The sequence below is a fragment of the Ctenopharyngodon idella genome, chromosome 23 (genome assembly GCF_019924925.1).
Source record: "Ctenopharyngodon idella isolate HZGC_01 chromosome 23, HZGC01, whole genome shotgun sequence".
NCBI classification, from domain to species: domain Eukaryota; kingdom Metazoa; phylum Chordata; class Actinopteri; order Cypriniformes; family Xenocyprididae; genus Ctenopharyngodon; species Ctenopharyngodon idella.
The window spans coordinates 23,715,410-23,734,797 of NC_067242.1; the positions used below are offsets into that span (position 1 = coordinate 23,715,410).

At 37.2% G+C, this 19,388-nt stretch overlaps 1 protein-coding gene across 6 annotated transcripts in view; it reads left to right on the top strand.

The window, feature by feature from the left end:
* The first annotated feature begins 1,840 nt into the window (after window positions 1-1,840).
* The window catches only part of ofcc1 (orofacial cleft 1 candidate 1), a 116,014-nt gene continuing 98,466 nt past the window's right edge, over window positions 1,841-19,388 (top strand). Inside the window, exons 1-6 of one of the 6 annotated variants that reach the window (XM_051881840.1) lie at window positions 1,841-2,495; window positions 12,006-12,072; window positions 12,425-12,562; window positions 15,500-15,604; window positions 16,315-16,404; window positions 19,012-19,190. In XM_051881840.1, coding sequence (XP_051737800.1) covers window positions 2,490-2,495; window positions 12,006-12,072; window positions 12,425-12,562; window positions 15,500-15,604; window positions 16,315-16,404; window positions 19,012-19,190 — 585 coding nt within the window. In that variant the 5' untranslated portion in view covers window positions 1,841-2,489. Of the gene's footprint in view, window positions 2,496-5,510; window positions 5,755-12,005; window positions 12,073-12,421; window positions 12,563-15,499; window positions 15,605-16,314; window positions 16,405-19,011; window positions 19,191-19,388 lie in introns of those variants that run through there. The other 5 variants (XM_051881839.1, XM_051881841.1, XM_051881842.1 and 2 more) reach the window with 5 other exon arrangements.

Sequence of the window (19,388 nt, forward strand, 5' to 3'; positions counted from 1 at the left end):
AAAGAGGTTACCTTTTCTTATTAGCATAATAAAGGAAAACTAGTTAAGTCAAATAAGGACAGAAGCTTGTGCCAGATGTGTGAGCCAAGTGGATTTTGCAGGCAAAAATAACGAAAGGTAGCTTTGATAGTTATTTGCACGATTATTCAATATTAGTGCAGCAGTCATTGCCATTTAACCAATTATCGCCAGCCATCGCCAATTAACCCATCTGAGAAAAAGAAAGGAAGCTTGGTGTAGAACTGAGTCCACTTCCAGACTTTTACAAAAGCTTATTTTGTCAATCCAATATGACCAAATACTTTTAGCATTTAATGATATATTTATTATAAACACGTAAATGCTTTTACAGACTATTAGCGCAAGATCAGGGAGTCAGTTACGAGTCACTCTTCCAAATGAAGAGATATATAGTGCAATATTCCCTTTATGTGTACAAAGCGGGCTGAAAATTCATTTGTAATCCATGAAAGTGCATGATGATCAGTGATCATCACTGGCTGTCAAGTTTAGTTAAAAACTAATTAGATGGGGATTTGAACCTAGGACCATTGCACACTAAACCAAAATTATACAAACACATGTCTCTTGTTGACTCGAAGTCCATATTAAAAGGCTTTGTATTAAAAAAGTTGCATTTTAGTGAAAATGGTTTAAATGATCAGACTAATTTGTGTAGTCGTGGTGCAAGGTTAAGTTTGTCGTTACTCGCAAGGTTAGCTAACGTCACAACACTGCTGTGCATCACTCCAAAGGCCTTTAGCCATGACTATATTATAGTACAACACAGCCTCTTGTACCTGATTGCTTAAATACACTCACTGATGATCATTTGTTGTGTTGCAGTCTTTGACTTTATTAGTTCACAAACTGTTTTGGAGCAGAGCAGCAGTGAGTCAGCAGGCGTTTGTGTGGTTGAAAAGCTGCTGGCATGCATGTTATTTTTATACCAACCTTTGGCTTATAGAAACTAGCAGCTTTTACTACCAATTGTCTGGCCTTTTTGCTGTATTGCATTTTATGGCCCCTATAAAATATTCATCCTCCCTAACTTATTAGTTACTGAAAAAACAAATCAGCAAATGAGAAACACTGGTTTGAAAATCCATCCGTAATCCAATAAGATGCACATGTGGAGAAACCGCAGCGACCCAGTGCTTCATCAGAGAGAATTATAGGTGCTGTGAGCACTGAGCTGACTAACAGAATGAATTGAAGCACAAAGACAGTGATTCGGCAGGAGTGAGCCTTTCTCTGTTCCTGCCTATTTATTTGAGTGAGCTGGCATGTCTGAGGTGTGAGGCAGAGGGATATCCTGCGCTCTTTATGTTTGCCTTTGCAGGAGAGGTGGCGGATAGCTTTTCCTCTGTTATTGCACACAATGTAATTTGAAACAATTACCAAAACACCGGCTCACTTGTTACTACACACAGTTCTCCCCATATATACAAAGTGCAGATTCAATAGCTTAACATGTTTTACAATCGCACCCGGTGGAGCAGCGTTTAGTGTGAAAAAGTATAGTGTTTCACTGTAACCCGCATAGTATGGGATAATCTTTCACATTTTGCCTGGGGTTTGTTTTGCTATTTCTGCAAAAACTTGTGCAGGCCATGTGAATTACCATGGAGAGAGCAGATAGAAATACTAAACAGGCCGTATCTGATAGAAATGAATAAACAGGACTTAAACAATAAGGGGAAATAATTTGTTACCTTTAATAATAAATACATTTTTCTTATATTGTCATTCATCTGGATGCATTACAAAGAATTAACCGCACAAATCTACCTCAGCACAGCCAGGAAAATAACGCTTGAACCAAGGACTGGATATGTAGAGTAGATTATGTATATTGGTTGCAATACTTTATCACGGCTCAACAATACAACAGCACTTTTTTTTTTTCTTCGTATGGCTCAGATGCATCAGTATTTCAGAATTTCAACTGCACAGGCAATATTTTCACTTGTCCTGTACGGAAAAACAAAACAAAAAAAACACAAAAAAAAAAACATTGTACACACATTAAAAAGAAAAACAATTACTGTATACTGTATATTATTTATATATATATATTGTATATGTAAAAAAAAAATAAAAAAAAAAATATATATATATATTTTACATATATTTTTACATAATTTCAAGCTAGTTAAATAGTGCTACATATTAATTCAAGCAGACTTTACGCCAGAATGTTCTGTACATAACAGAAAACCAAATGTTTAAAATCTAAAACTGTTAAATATGTATATGATCTTCAAACGTAAGATGTAGTGATGATGCAGCATTAGCTCAAAAAGACAAGTGATTCAATTTCATCTTAAAATTTTCTTGAATGAACAAAATTTAAAACACAGACACATGCTTGTACATACTTGATAAACACAGGCAGCCAAATGACACTAATAACCTGTAATTCTGTATCTGCAGGTAAAGGTCAAAGGTCAACACACAAGGAGCAGTAAAACGTACCCTCTGTGGCGATGGATGTGAGTATGCTTTCAATACGGGGTCAGAGCCTTTAGCTTACAGTTTTCTATTAAGTCAAAGGCAGACTTACCATTCACATTTAACATTTGCTGCAGTGGCCTGTGAGAGGTCAGCTGGGAATTGAGTGAAGGAAACGGCATAACAGAAAGCTGAGGAATTCTCAAGTAGCTGAACAAAAAACCTATTTAAAATCCTGAAGAGTTCCCATGATCCCGACCTGGCCCCTCATTCAGCTGGGCTGGACTGCCACTTCTTGGTTTTACACACAAAAACAGTACATATTGACATGTTTATTATACTTTTCCTTCTTCAGCTTTATTGTAGTGCTTAAATCTAAAGTAGGTGCATGTATACTGTTCACAGCATGCACATCATCAAAGTAGCAGCTATTTACTCCTGTTGCTTGGTCACAACGATGCAGGCAAAGGTGGCAAAATGCATAATGTTACTCACGTCACTTTTGTATTTTGGTTATTGAGCTTTTGGTTTTGTTTTCAAAGCATCAGCACATAACGGCACGTGCATTTGTCTGCCTACTGCAAGTGTTCTAAAGAACTTGAGAGTCCATTTGTGTTGAAGGATTTCTCTCTACCTGCAGTGTGTCAGTCACGCTTGTCAGCAAATGAGTGAGAACACACACAAACACACAATTTTATCAAATCATACATCATCAAACTTTAATATCAGCAGCAAACCATACTGGAGTTCACATGAACCGTACCCCAGACCACCCTTTTTAGGCAGACTCAGGTACGGATCATGGGTGCTCACCCGATTTCGAAAAACAGCAGTCACATCACCCAAACAAACCGAACTCAATCGAACCTGGGTGCTAGTGTAAAAGCACCCTAAAATACGGCAGAAACGATTGGTCGACATTATCGACAACATTGACAATAAAAAATTGTTGACAAATATTTTTGTTGTCAAATAGTCTTTTGATCTTATATGACCTGTTTTAAAGGCCTGCAATAATGCAGCAGGGTTGCCAAGTCTTCAGTTTTTCTGCGGAGCAAATAATCATATTACAAGAAATAGCACAATTAAACACAATAGAACAAAGATACAAATTGAATAAACAGTGCTTTTCAGGTTTTTCAGGTAGATCTAACAGAAGTTAGATACAGATAAGGTAGATTAGGTACAGAAATTGAAGTATTACCTGAAGTATTCAAATGTAAAACAATTCTGCATAAACTCCTCACTGTGTAATTTAAAAATAGATGGATCCTTATTGAAGTTACAGTTATTCAGTCAAGAGCAGTGAGTGATTTTTTTTTTTTTTTTTTTTGCAGTGTTTTGTTTGATTAAAGGATTAGTTCACTTCAGAATTAAAATTTCCTGATAATTTACTCACCCCCATGTCATCCATGATATTTATGTCTTTCTTTCTTCAGTCGAAAAGAAATTAAGATTTTTGAGGAAAACATCCCAGGATTTTTCTCCATATAGTGGACTTCACCGGGGTACAATGGGTTGAAGGTCCAAATTGCAGTTTCAATGCAGCTTCAAAGGGCTCTACACGATCCCATCCAAGGAATAAGGGTCTTGTCTAGTGAAACAATTAGTCATTTTCTAAAAAAAAAATGATATACTTTTTAATCACAAATGCTCGTCTTGTTCTAGCTCTGCGATACGCCATGCATTATGTAATCACATTGGAAAGGTCCGTACTGATCTAGTGTCTAAAGCGAACATGCAAAGAAGTCAAATGTCCTTTACAAAAAAAGGTAAAACAAAGATGTCGGGCGCTTTTGAAGTTGGAGGAGAAAATGAGAGTTTTTCTCTCTTCCGCGGAACTTCCTACGCCACACATGACCTTTCCAACGTGGTGTAATGTGTGGCGCATCACAGAGCAGTGCAAGATGAGCATTTGTGGTTAAAAAGTATATATATTTTATTTATTTATTTATTTTTTAGAAAATGACCGATCGTTTCGCTAGACAAGACCCTTATTCCTCAGCTGGAATCGTGTAGAGCCCTTTGAAGCTGCACTGAAACTGCAATTTGGACCTTCAACCCATTGTACCGCAGTGAAGTCCACTATATGGAGAAAAATCCTGGAATGTTTTCCTCAGAAACCTCAATTTCTTTTCGACTGAAGAAAGAAAGACATAAACATCTTGGATGACATGGGAGTGAGTAAATTATCAGGAAATTTTAATTCTGAAGTGAGCTAACAGCAGCAGGAATATTAGGCTGTTGTAACTTTAAGACATAATGCACAGATATACTGTTACTGTTACACATGCATTGTATTTCTCAACTGTTTCATCCACCTAAGACATAACTGATTATGTTTACTATGATACTCGCCAAGACAGGCATTTTGACATAATTTTGTGTGAATTGTACGTTCAAGCGCAAGAAGCGGCGAAAGAGAACTCAATTCAGTAGGCTATATAGAATTTAGTTCTCTTTTGTGCTTCTTGCGCTTGAATGTTTAAATTGGCGAGGCTTAAAAACATGTGCAAATGATAAACATTCATGACAATGCAGCACTAGCCTGATTGGGACAGTAACAGTTCCATCAACTGTTGGCCATTGGGCAGTCCTTATTGTCGAGCCCTTATGTGGCAAAGTGTAAGCCTCTCTCTTTTTCTCACATTGAGTGTGCATGTTTGCGAGATAGCGACAGAGGGCGCTCTCAGCCAAGAGGCGGTTCGTAAAGCTAAGCAGGCAATTAAATGATATCTGCACTACTTAATCACAGGTGTCTTTTTTTTAGTGGCCTATGCAGGTAATTTACTCCCATTGTATAGGGTTGTTTTGAACTGTGTTAATGATCACTATGATGGTTTTCAATTTGCATAACAATGATTGTAAAATATGTATTTTAAGTCTGTGAATGGCATATTTTGAGTATTTATATTTGGGATATGGTTATTTGGGCTACTTTTGGGATATTTTTGATTGGCCATTGGGCTAGTTTTGTGACGCAGACCTGGCAAACCTGTAACGCTGTTTGACCAGTGGGGCGCTGTAGCGCAATATTGTAATGCAGCCCTCCCGGATGCAATCCAATAGAAGAAGACACAGCACTTCGGAGTGCAAACGAAGCGAAGCCCGTAGAGTGTGGGAATGTTTAATATAACTACAAAAAACAAACAAACAAACAACAACAACAACAAAAAATGGGCTGCCAACCCTCGGACTCAGGCAACTGACACTGTACGCCACAAGACCATTTTCTCACAGTGAAAAATATATCGCGGAGAGAAGAGGACGCTAACAACGTCAACAGACAAGACAGAACAGGTTACTTTTAATGTGAAACAGTCACAGCTTTTAAATTCTGTCAGTTTTACTATGAAATTCAAACAGTTGTGGTTTTGTCGCTCTTTAATATGGCGTGACAGTTCGCTGTAATGCCTCAAGCGGCATGTGAACCGATCATCTCTTCCTCCTTACTACTAGTTATAATACGAAATAAGCATGAATGGACATCAGAAGGTATGTTGAAAGAAACAGTACAACTTACTCAAATGTTTCATGGCTCATGTAATTGCTCAATCAGTGTTTCAACCGCGGAAAGAAGTAATTAAAACAGCTTGTAAACAATATGTCACGTAACTACATTTACCTCAGAAAAGGCATTCATTGACCATTAACCGATAGCCAGTTCGAAAATATATATATATGCACTATATTACATATTCATATTTTACTCATAATAAAAATATATTATAACATTATCTGCAGTATATGCAATTGTATACAATCAGTTGTTAATTTTAACCTTTAATATAGTAGAATACCTGCTGACTGGGCTGTCTGTATAGTTTACAGCCCTACAGCATTAGTTGAGAGATTTTTTTTTTTTTTTTTTTCCCTTGAGAAAAATTAACATGTACTGATGTGTATCCAAATGAGTCGATATAAAATCAAATTGAGTCCATATCTTCTGAGGAGGACAGAAATCCTGAAATAGATTGGTCTATTCAGTTGGTTCAAAGTTCATTAAAAAGACATTTCATTTTATTTATTAGAATAGGTATAACTCAATATTTTAACCAATTGCAAAAGCTGATTAATCGATCAAAGCCTACTGATTAATTGGTGAAATAATTGACAATTTTAATAGTTGTTAGATTAATCGATTATCAAAATAATCATTGGTTGCAGCCCTACCCTAAAATGTGCAATATATACCAGAACACATTGTCCAGACATACTGCACACAATGCAGTGCACCCGAATTGACCTTTCATGCGACAAATGAACCAGAAATAATTATAGATGCTGTGTTCACTTTTTGAAATAATTTCTTGGTTAGACTGCCATTTTTGCATAAAATTTAAGAGAATAATTGGACACCACTCAAATGAAATGTGATGAGCTCCTGTGACAACAATGAACTGTTTGAAATATTTATTGTGAACTAATGGCTAGATTTTCAGTGTGTGTGTATAATTAGAACGTAGTTTAGATATAGTAGGAAACTAGACAAAACAAGCTATTTTTGAGTAAGCTAGCTATTCTGAAAATATCATCTCATATCAAATGTTTGCAAAAAACACCCCCCCCCCCCCAAGTTTTTAGTGGCATTTTTTAAACAACAAAGAAAGTTCTGTAATTTTTCAAGGTTCTGTTTTTCCCTCTTAATCAGTTAGCATCAAAGGGGCACACATGCATAAATAATTGGCTAATTCACTTAAAGGGGCCAGCGTAGATTAATTAAGTCTGAATTCTAATTATGTTTTCCTGTTTTCACCAACTGACATGGTTGTTGTTCAACATAAAGCTATTAGTTTAATAACAATTAGTATTTTGTGAAAAAGCGTGCTCTAAAAATACAGGAAGATAGAGCTGCAGTGAGGGTTTGTAGAAAGCGAGCTAGCATTTTGATGAGTCTTTGTTTCAATTAATTTATAGACAAAATATGAATTTAAAATATCCAGATCCTATTGCAATGTTTGTGAAACAGTCACACACGTGTGTCATTGAGGGATGCAGACCTGTGCTTTTTCTGTGTAGTATTATAAAGCTGATTATAAAATTGATAGTTACAGTTCTGAATTCTCATTGAATGAAGTGGCTTTAAAGCTTGTAAAATCACTATATAATCACATCTGTGACTGCACATTCTATATTAATGCAAATTGCTACATTCCGTGACATCTGTAAACAGCCTTCATTTAGCTTAATGAGCTATACTACTTGGCAGAAGAATGGTTTATTCCAATGATTAATATTAGTAAATATATACTAAACATCTGTGACTATTATGATATGGCTGTCGCCGCCATTTAACAAAAGCATTAACCCATTTGAGGCAGCGTGTTACAGTGATTTTACCATGCTCTGAGGTCCCACTTTGCATTGTGCCTAGGAAGACCACTTACATTTACCGGTGTTAAAATCACTGTAACAGCCTCTCACTGCTTTTTGCATTATTATTCACTATTACAGATTAGTGTTGATGTAGAAAAACAGAGAGGTAACGGCCCAAATGTTTCCCTAAATTAAAAAAAAAAAAAAAAAAAAAAAAAAAAAAAATCAGGTTTTACCTCAAATTGTTGGTTATTATAGACACCTAATTCTTTATTTTCTATTTACAGCAGACATAAAGAAAACAGCTTTGAACAGAACTGGCTGGTCACTGTTTATGAGAGATTAGTAACAGAGTACTCATGTTAGTGTGCATCTTTTTATAAGATCATTAAGATTAGGGACCATTCTTGTAATACAGATGCTTTATAGTCCTGGATTTTGGGTTTGTGTGTGTGTGTGTGTGTGTGTTTAAGCTTAAGGTTAAAGCTGTAACATAGAGGACAGAGGCTGTCAGCACATCAACAGGGCGAGAGAGAGAGAGAGAGAGAGAGAGAGATTGTCATAGGGCTTGTTTACCGCAGCCAGCAGAAGAAAACAGTCAGACGTAAATGAGGGTTGACGGTTTCATGAAGCACAATTGGTTGAAGGCAGATTCAATGTGACTGCTCTGAACTGGGCAATGATCCGTACAGTATGCAAAATTCACTCTGGAACTGGTCTATGCCCACCAGCCTTACGCCCAGCCGAACGGATCCCAGGCTGGAGAAGGCATCCGTGTTCCCAATTCCTTTCGACAACAATCACATTCTTTTATAAAGCTCATACATTTCTCTTGTCATCCATTAGAGAGGATTTCTTGCTCTTCTTTGTCCAGTGTGCAGCACATAGTGACATCTTGTTAGTGTTCATTGAAAGAAAAGGCAGAATTTTCATTTCTAACAGCAGACTGGATGCCTCCAGATGTCAGCGGGGCAATTTTTTCCCCCATTCTTGTTGTATAGTGTGTTTAAGGCAGATACCAGCAGGATTACTTGGCACCTTATACCAGCCTGACACTGAATTACTGATGCACTGGCCATGTATATTTGTTAAGTATTTATGATATTAAAAGCATGTGGCAGTTGCTCAGTGTTTGGTAACAGAGTTTGGCATAGGGCCCTGCTGATGAATAATGATCATTACTTTCTTTTATCACAGTTGATGCGTTTAGATGTTAAACAGAAGATTGCTGATCCCAGAGCATGTTTCTGTGTTTGCATCCCAACAGAGAGATGAGTACAAATGAATATTTAGTGAAATAAACGTGCTACAGAATTCTGTAGAATTCAGTTTGCTGTTTTAGCAAAGCAAGGCATACATTTGAGAGAAACAGATCTCTTGTACATACAAATACTCTTGTTTTTGTATATAATTTTTACTCGCACGAATTATACAATCTATTTTTATATGCATTGTTTGAGTATTTATCTGAGTATAAATCTTTGATTGTTATTATTTCAAGTGATAATGTTAGATCAACTTTAAAATATTGTTTCAATCAAGCAGGTCAAAATGTGTTCTATTTTATGTTTGGCTGCCATGTTAACCCATTGATTTGTGCAATTCTAATAATAATAATAATAATAATAATAATAATAATACAATAACAACAATAATGTGATAACAAAAAACACAATCATGTCCCCTGACCTGTAAATTCCATAAAAATAATTTGCCGTGAGATGCTGAAAAAAACAAAGAGATGTGACGCAATGACCAAAGATGGTAGTCTACAAACAAACACAAATATATAAATAAATAATGCATACGAACAAACAAATATGTCCAGTGTAAATGGTGCTAAATCTACAGATTGAATGAATTGCTGTAGATTGTCCAGTGTCAGGTTTACAGTCAATTATATTAATATAGAAATTTGTTAAGATTAGAAATTTCTATAGCTACTATTGCTCAATGATTTACTCATCTATCATAATAATGTATTTTAATCATCTGCATTTGGGGGCTTTTCTCAGGAGATTTTAATACTGTATATCAAAACATAAACAGCATATAATAATAATTATAATAATAATTTCTAAAACAAAGTTGTAGCTACTTGTTTGTCTCAGGTGTTTGCAGTAGTGGCACCAAACAGTGCAGATTAAAACAAGATATTCTTGTGTTAGTCAAGCTATAACACTAAATGTGGTTTATAACGCATACAAAGTCATGGATGTTCATGTGTACATGTGCAGAAATTCATCAGGGAAAAATACAGAAATACGACAATGCTGGTGTGACAACTTCAGAAAGTAATTAAAGAGATTTGTTACTGGGAGATAATTGAAATCCACCAGTGTAAGGGAGCACTGGACGGATAATATGAAATGTTGAATTGGTGAGGATAATTATGTGTCATTCTGCTTTTGGCAAAATCATTATTTGCTTATTTCTCAAGTGGTGGCCCAATTATCACTTGTAAATTTCCATGTGGGACATGCACCAAAATGTAAAAGTAAAAAAAAAAAAAAAAAAAAAAAAAAATTCCAACAATAAAGTTTCAGTCATGCTAGAATGACTATACATAAAAAAGATTGGAGGAAAAAAAAGATACTTAATTGACACATTTAAAATTTCTGGTCAGTCTTACCATCTTCCTGTTGGAGAAATTGATTTGAAGACAGTGGGGGAAAAAGCAAATGGTTTTTAAATAAGTTACAATTAGATTAGCATTAATCTCAGCGGTGCAAATGAATGTGTGGCTTTAGGGCTTGTTGGATGTTAAAGCAGATTTCTAAACTCTGCTCCAGATTGGAGTGTGTCCTGCTCAACTTTAATTGCTCTGTCATGTAAGATGAAAAACATTTCCCACTTAAACTGCTGTCTTTAAGATGATGTTTTATGTGTTGCACATTTGTACGCTCTGTTATATGTATTGCAGTGTTTATTGCTGTAATCTGTGCCATTGAGGGCTCATTTACATATTCAAGATTTAAGTACTGCAGTCACAAATCTTGAATTTCATAAAAATAAATAAATAATAATAAAAAAAAATCTAAAGAAAAAAGACATTTATAATTATTATTACTAATGGGGCTAATTGCCATGCTTTTTACTCCAGTAATTATTCCTGGTGGTTGTTTTATTTGTAAAGTCAGTTGTATGAAACCTGACTCAAAGAACTTATTGAACATTTCCAGTTATTGCCCAGGATAAAAGATAAAGTTTAACACATTGAAACCATGGTCTTAATGTATCCTGCATTTTTTTCAGACTGTTTTTTAGGCTTTTTAGCAAAATTTAAACAGCAAAACATGTATAAAAGCACAAACAATGCATAAACAATTTATTCCAGTGTGTTGTTATTGTGTTGACTTTACTCAAAAGCTACAATGAAATGATGATGATGGATTTCACAGAAAGGTTGTATAGTAATTGGAACAACTAGCCCTGTCTCCTATATAACTAAGTCAGTCATACAACAGATAACAGATTAAACAGTTAGATATAAAACAGATTTCAAGTTTTTTTTTTTTTTTTTTTTTTTTTTTTTTTATATAAATAACATTAAAGAGAGTTTTGTTGTGTATAGTTATTACGTTATTGTTGTACTTGTATAAACAATTATTTATTTTACCGCCTGTGCAGTATATGATGCTAAGAAACGTAACTAGGACCACAAATGCCCCCTACAAATATTTTCGGACAAAACTTTTATTTTAAATGTTCAGCCTTTTTTCATATTCCTTCACAACATGTTAAAGTTTCAGGGTTCAAGAGTCTGGTAAACAGTGTGAGAAACCTGGTTTATGTTTTTAATTTGGTGCGAGGGCTTTCGTCCTATTTTCTTGTGTGTTTGAGCCTTCATGCTGCTTGCAATGTGTTTATGATGATTTGCATATTCATATGCACGGCAAGCCTCCAACATTTTCACGTAGTGTGCATGAAAATGCATCTTTTTTTGGAGGAGAGAACGTTGTTTTTCTCGAGTTGGGGTGGGATTTGGGAGGGTGGGGGTTGGATATTGTAAGTATTTTAATGTGACCTTCATCAGGCATTCATGTCAACTTATCTATTTATGATTCCAGTTTCTTCCACTCTGTTGTTCAATTAGCGCTTGACCCCTTTAGCGGCGTTGTAAATTAAATGACATTTCCGTGTCGTCCCATATTTAAAATACTGCGTTAGTTGCGGATCAGAAATGATGATCTTCATTCTGCAGCTAATTTATTCATTTAACAATTTCCCTCCAGAAGTTGCAGCAGAAGGCTGTGGAGCAACCTGAGCAGAAGAAATCCAAGTCGGCTGAATTTCTGATGGGTGAGTCCCGCGTGATGAGTTATTGCTCATAATTTGTGTAAGGATTAATTAACTAATTACAGACAAATGGCTCTGGGCTAAATTTTGCTCTTGCTTGTCAGGGCGCAATTTGTAATTATTTTAATCATTTCTTCTTCTTCTTCTCCTTCATCTTCTTCGTCTTCTCTCTTTCCCTCTTTTATACACACCCTTCCTCTTCGTGATTTGGGTTTAATTTTAACCTCGTTGTGTTTCTGTGTCATTTTAAGAGGGAGGAATTTTCGGTTGTGATTAAATGTGCTGTGGAATAATGTGCCACTCTGACCTTCTCTTTTTTATTTTCATATGCACTCTGTCTCTCTGTCCTCAGCAGAAAGAGGCTTGATGGAGGGTGCCGTGAATCCTGCATTCCAGGAAGACTCGGAGGAAGAGAGTGAGATGAGAGGTGGCGATAGCACACTTGTAGCTCGGCGACAACACGTGGGGCTGCAGGCCTCAGCTACGGCACGAGGTGAAGCTTCACGCTGTCCCACCCTCTATAACACAGGCATGGCCTTACATTCCAGTGGAGCCTGTCCCAACAAGTATCTACAGCATAGGTGCATCTACAGATGTTGCAGCAGTGGATTTGACAAAAAAAAAAAAAATAAATGTGTACGTGCTGGATCTCTGTGAGATGATATCATGTTGTGCTAAACACGCTGCTCATCATCTAGACGAATCCAGTTTAGACCTAGACCGGGAACATACGCCCTCCTGTCATAGCAGGTTATGAATCATTTGTCTAGTTTGAAAGTGTATAATTGTTCAAATACTTTCTTGTAACCCTGTTTATTGTTCAATGAAAAGTAAGCCATTGGTAGGTTGACTTCCTAAAAACACTGCAGCCTTATGGTACTTTCAAAACATTAATCTTGTTCGAGCGAATCATAATGTGTAGACTTTTGACTCAAAGAGTGGCCTTTTTGGGGGGGTAGGGGTTGGGGGGGGGGGGGGGTGCGCTTGAAAACATTAGATTTCATTTGGTGTCACTAGTGGTGCAGAATTACACACTTTAGCTTTAATACTGATCATCAGTAATTTTGGTAAATTCGGTAATCAGTAAACTCTGACAATTTATGAAAGTAAACACATTGACATGACCCTTGACTGTCAGCTGAGAGACTGACAGTGATAGAAAAATCATTCATTTGAGAGAGAGCACATCTTTCGTTCAGCTCAGGTATCTTTATCTTTATCTTTGTAATTATCTTTACGAATGAAAAGTTAAAATGCAAGTGTGTGTAAGCAATAGACATCAAGAAAAATCTATGTATTCATATAATTGATATTTGGATACTGGGAGTTACGATACCATACATTAATTAATAATTGTTTTAAAAAACTGATATTTGTAGGAGATTGCAGTTTTTGCACTTCAGCATGAGAGATACTTACAATGACAACATTTATTTATTTAGTTTTCACTCATTTAACATTTTTTTTTTATTGCTAATAATGGAGATTTAATATAGATAAATACATAAAAAAAACTTTAACCACAAAATAGGCAACAAAGCAAGTAAAAAACAAAAAACAGAAGAAGAGAAAGTTGGAGTAGAGTTTAAATTTCAGACAGCTCCCGTCTTTGTGTGTGTTGTGAAAGCTCACAGAGCACTGGAACGAACATAGAGTGTTTTAGCTGGCAGGCATATTCCCGCATGTAAATAATTCAAATGATTATCAAATTCAAGCTGAGATCAAACCTTAGCTTTTGCCTATGCATAATTTCAAAAGTAAAACCGCTGTGTTCAATTCCTTTGATAAATACTACATCAACTTTCATTTCACACTGCAAAAGAAAAAAAAAAAAGAGGACAGATCATTTTGTCCTAAGAGAAGCTGTCTTTTGGCTGTTTTTGTAAATTCTGTCAGCATGTAGTTGAGAATGTATTTACTTACATGTACGAAAATTACATGTTTTCCCCACCCTAAATCTATAAGCAGGCTCCCTGACAAATCAGTTTTATTCTAGCAGCGTCAGACTGCATTGCAGCGCTGCATTATTGATAGTGTGCATGAAGAACAGAGGAGAGTTTGATTAAGGATGAGAAACACTGGAAGATGGCCAGGCCATGTAGTTAAATCAAAGATATAATTCAAAGACATAATTTCAAAGACCGCCAACGTTATGCAAATGTGAATGTGTAGCCCCTTCCAACAAAAACAGTTATGGAAGCCAAACTGTGTTTACCGTGGAAAGTGCTTCACTTCAGGACTCAAGTCACTTCAATTTATTTGATGGGTGAATGTCAGTCAAAAGGGGCGTTCACACTGACAACGTTTAAATCGCTTGAGGTCGAACTGTATCAGGCGGGGGATCGCTGTGTGCACTCCCATTGGTAGTTGCAGCCTCACATCGCTGCTCATTTGCATGAAGTCAACTCAACTTTGTTGCATTGCCAAAGGTCGCTTTTGCTCATGACGCCAGAAACAGAGACAGCATGAGTAGGAGGATATACTTTTAGATAAATTGATGGGAGAAATTGCAGTTCTCACTATGGCTGTAGTAGGAATGAAAGTCCCAGCTTTGAGCTTAAAGACCCAGTCTTGTATTTTAGGTAGTATTTTTCAGCCTGAAAAATAGTTTTAGCATGATTTTGATTTTTTTTTAGAAGTCAGATTTATTATAGATTTAATTGCAGATTTGAAATACCTGACGGCTTTCATTGAAAAACAATTACTTCAGGTTGCTTTTTCGTTAATCGCGATCAGTTCTGCTAATTTGTCGTATTAATGAAATTCTAAGCATAGCTCTTTTATAGCCAAGGTTAGCTCGGATGCATCTTTCACAGTTTTTCGAGCCTTTTTCAAGATGCCAAACCTGTGGTTGAGATATGTCGGTGTTGAGTAGTGAAGAGCAGAGAGCAGTGACTGTTTAACAGGAATAACCCCTCTAGCTGCTGGCTTTCTATAAAACTCTGGTAAGACGCTTTGATGCCCAAAGGTCAGCGATTGCTAATAAGAAGTCAATGGGATACAGTGTTTGCTTTGTCGCCCCTTCTCTCGCTTTCACTCCCTCTTTCTCTGACCGGTGACCCCGGAGCAGTGTTAGGGTATTGTCTTTGAAATTCAGGGCTCCTTTACTTATACACGTTTCTTATTAGTTCTTTTGAACACGGGTAACATATGGCAGGTTGTGTTTAAAAGATTGCCTGCTCTGACCTTTCCTAGCATGCTAATTAGGCCCCTGAGCAGCGTCGGGCCCTCGTGAGCGCAACTCAGGGAAACGTGACCGAGCGGGGCCTTATCAGGTAGCCTGTGCCAGCCGGCGAGAGCGGTGTGGACTTTCAAAATTAACATTTTCACTTCATGTGCGTCTAATAATCACTAACCTCACCCGGCCCACCAACCATCAGCCCCCCTCACTTTCTCTTTCCTCTCTTTTGCCCGCCTGGACTTTCCACAGGAAATGAAGGTGCCCAAAATTACTTTGACCCCTCGTCGGCGGCGGAGGGTGACCCAAGGCGGTGCAGGATGTCTGGGGTCGGAGGCAGAGATGAGCTGGAATTAAGTATGCCATTTTTTCTCGTAATAGGCCGTCTCAGTTCATTAAAGCAGGGTGAGGGAGATCACTCACAACCAGTCAGAGCGTTGGGCGGGCTGGTCTATGTAAATACTTTTACCAATGGGTCACAAGATTGGGCGGTGCTGTGACTGTCATTGCCGAAGGTCACCTATCATTGGTCAGTTCTATTTCCGATCCCTATGCTTTCCTTAACTTCCTTTAAATGAAGGGGGTTCCTTCCAATACCGCTATGTGCACCTCAGCGCGTCTATTAAAAGCGTGCTCTGGGGAGCAAAGTCATATGCATGTTATAATGAAACATGGCTATTAACAGAAAAGCCATTTTGACTGTATCTGTTGGACATCGCCATCCTGTAATATTCCACAATCCTCACAAACCTACAAACCTTTGATAATGACACTCCAGAGGTGGGGACACCTTCAAATGATATTTTGCATAAATTTCATCGCTGTCAAACGACTTACATTGGACTTACTCGCATGTTATTATTAGCTCTGAGCTATAATCATTTAATGTAAATGAAGGTCAGGAATTAGTGTCAGTTGTTGGAAATTCATGCCGTATGCTCCTTTATGTTTCATTTGGACTTTGCAATCCATGCAAAATCAGTCAGTGAGATGTGTTTGAGAGCACAGCGATAAAATGCACCATCCGTCAAGCTGAAATATTATTCAAGTTTGATTTTTCTTCCCAGAATTTATGAATGAAGATGAGAGAAACCTTTATGAGAAACTTTCCAAAATGTTTCAGGAAGAAGACGCCTCCACTGTCATAGATTTACCAGGTAAAGATTTTTTGAACTTTTAGAAAGAAAAAACATGTCTTTAATATCTCAGTTGTTTCTCCAAGACATCAATGGGATCAAATAGAAACTTTACTTAGGTCTCCTGCTTATCAGACATTTATCTTGAGAAAATGAACTCGCTAGTCTTAAAAGTGTCTCTTCTATGCCCGGTTTCACAGATAAGGCTTAAGCCTAGTCCCAGACTAAAATGCATGTTTGAGCTGTTTTAACTGAAAGCAACTTGCACTGACAAATCTTAAAATATGTCAGTGCCATTGTTTTGTCTCAAGATGCACACAAGCAATGTTTTTGCTAAGGCACATGTATAAAAGCTACTTAAATGTCCTAATTGAACTAAGGCCTAATCCTGGCTTAATCTAAGCTTTGTCTGTGAAACCAGGCCCTAGAGTTTCAGGAGAGATCTCAACAATGTGTCAAACTACTGTATGCGTAGAATTGCCAAAATGCCTGCAATTCTTTAATTTATTCTCATTGAATTACTCCAAGACCAAATTATCTGAGTTGTGCTATCCTTTTTTCATCTTCCATCATTTGTGTCTGTTCTTATCATTAGGAATTTTAGGAGACACTTCTGAAACAAAGTTTATACTTAAATGAAATATTAATCATATGAACTTTGAAAGAGCATCCACTGAGCAGTAGAATTTTCCACTGGACTGAACCTGTAACAAGGCCCTGTTCTGTGGAGTCATCATGCAAATGTTGTGGAAATAAATTACACCGGCCTGGTTTATAAAAATATTGATTCTCTGCTATTTAATTCTATTATGAGATGCTCATGATTTTACATGTAGGATGTTGTTACCCAGCAGGATGCTTTGTTGTAATTCCCCAACAAAGCATTGAGCTCTCAGGTAGGCACTGAGCTCAACTTCCTGTGTGAGAGCCATTGTTGTGTGTGACTCCAGTGTTTGTCCCATTAGCAGAGGGTCGGATTAAGACTCTCTCCCAAGTAGAGTGTCGGGCTTATGCTGCTTTTGTCTTGGTGTAAAATGCTCTCAGTGGATCGGTTGAGGTACCGCACAGCAGTTGTAATTGGTTTGCCAGACCGTCATTGGGTTTAGGCCTCACGGTACACACGAATACGGTGTTAGCTGTCTAACACTCAACTGGATTGTTGTGGATTTAGCTGGAGTATATAGATTAGCCTCTTCACTATTGTCTTAGAATGCTCATAAAATCCTTCAAAGAAACAGAAGGAAAGAGGATACAGGATTAACACACACACAGTAGAAGGAGGAGGACGTTCATGGGTAGCATCCATCCATGAGGCTTTAACACTGTCACAATAGACTTGAGACAATTGCCTGCAAGCCTTCTTCAACGCCACCTCCTAGTAGTCCAAAGTCTGGTAATTCTCTAAATATCTCCACACTTCTGACACTTAAAGTAGTCCGGTATGCAATGTGTTAAACTCAGAGGGAACACATTTGATGCTTCATATGTTCTTTCCAGTGGCAGACAAAACATCTTGACTCAATGTTACCAATGTTGTTCAAGTGTTAACACTTGAGATTCTCTGTTCCAAAACCTAGATAGCCACCTTTGGTGTGGTCATATTTCCTAAATTTCGGCAGAATTTCGTGAACAAAAATGGTCCATTATTTATTGTTAATAGTGTAGTGATGTATGAAGCATAGCTCACACAGGAGGCACTTTCAAACCAAGCAGCTTTCTGTTGGTCAGTGTATGCAAATTTGCATGACCAACAGAATTCTATGTAAAATACGTGTGAAATATGGGAAATATAGGAAATTTGGATTCGCACAAAATTCCTGATTGTTTGGATTTGTATTATAATAACTGGATTTCGTCTGCGAAAATTCACAGAATAATGGTAAATACGATTGCTCCTTAACTAAAATGAAACCTGTTTTGGAACCCTCCAAATAATATGTGTAATATAAATAGAGAGCAGTTGATTTCATAAGAGTTGAATGTTAGCAAGTTGCTAAGCTAACAATGTAGTATGCTAAGAATACACAACAAATGCAAATATTGGACTATATAAAAGTAAATTTTTATTTAGACTGAATTTAACTATTTTTATCAATACTTTTTGGTAATGAATAAATTACATTTATAATCAGCATCTTGCTTCTTCTGCCATCTTGGATGAATGTTTTCACTGAGCCTGTCATAATGCATTATGAGATTGCCTTATGCATGAAGGATACATGCTGTGCTACCTTAGAATTGGGCCAAAAGAAGGTATCTATCTTTTGAAACAGTCATCACATCAGCAGAGTGCCTGTGATGCCTTAATATGCTGTCCAAGTAGGCAGCTCTCTAGGTTTTTTAACAGAGCTAATATGTATCTTTGCACTTTGACCGGGCTTGATCCAGGTGTTTCCTCATCGGTGTGTCATGTAGCACTGCGAAGCTAGTGCAATCACATTAGGGCTTCATTAGCACTACTCTGTTTGATTAACTCACTGGTTTAATTAAATCGTGCTTCTGTGTAATTTGGTTCAGATGAGGAATGTGTCTAAACCTCTGAGCGGGGCTTAACATCACTATCATTGACTCTTCAGATTTGTGTTTGTTGTGTCGTCGATGTATAACCATAGTTCATGTGTATGGTAGGTATGGTGGCATCTGAGTGTGGTGAGGATGTTGAACCAGTGGCTAAAGATGGATGGAGGGATCGAAGGAGGGCTGAGCTGCTGGAGAGGAGAGCGGAGGTCATCCCTCAGTATGTGGAGCAGCTCAGAGAGCGTGTGCAGAAAGACATGATCCCAGTGGGCAAACCCGTGCTAGAACAGGTCAGTTATATATAAGCCCATAAGTCTCTGCTGGCCAATGATCAGTGCTCTGAAGTCATCATGTCACAGCCTGACTGACACCCAGTCTACACTTTGTCTGCAAATTGTGAGAGATGACGCAATAAACTTTTCTGTTTTTAATCAGCCCGGCTAAAGTTAACATTGTGGATTATAATGGGAACTTTCTAGTTTTGTTTT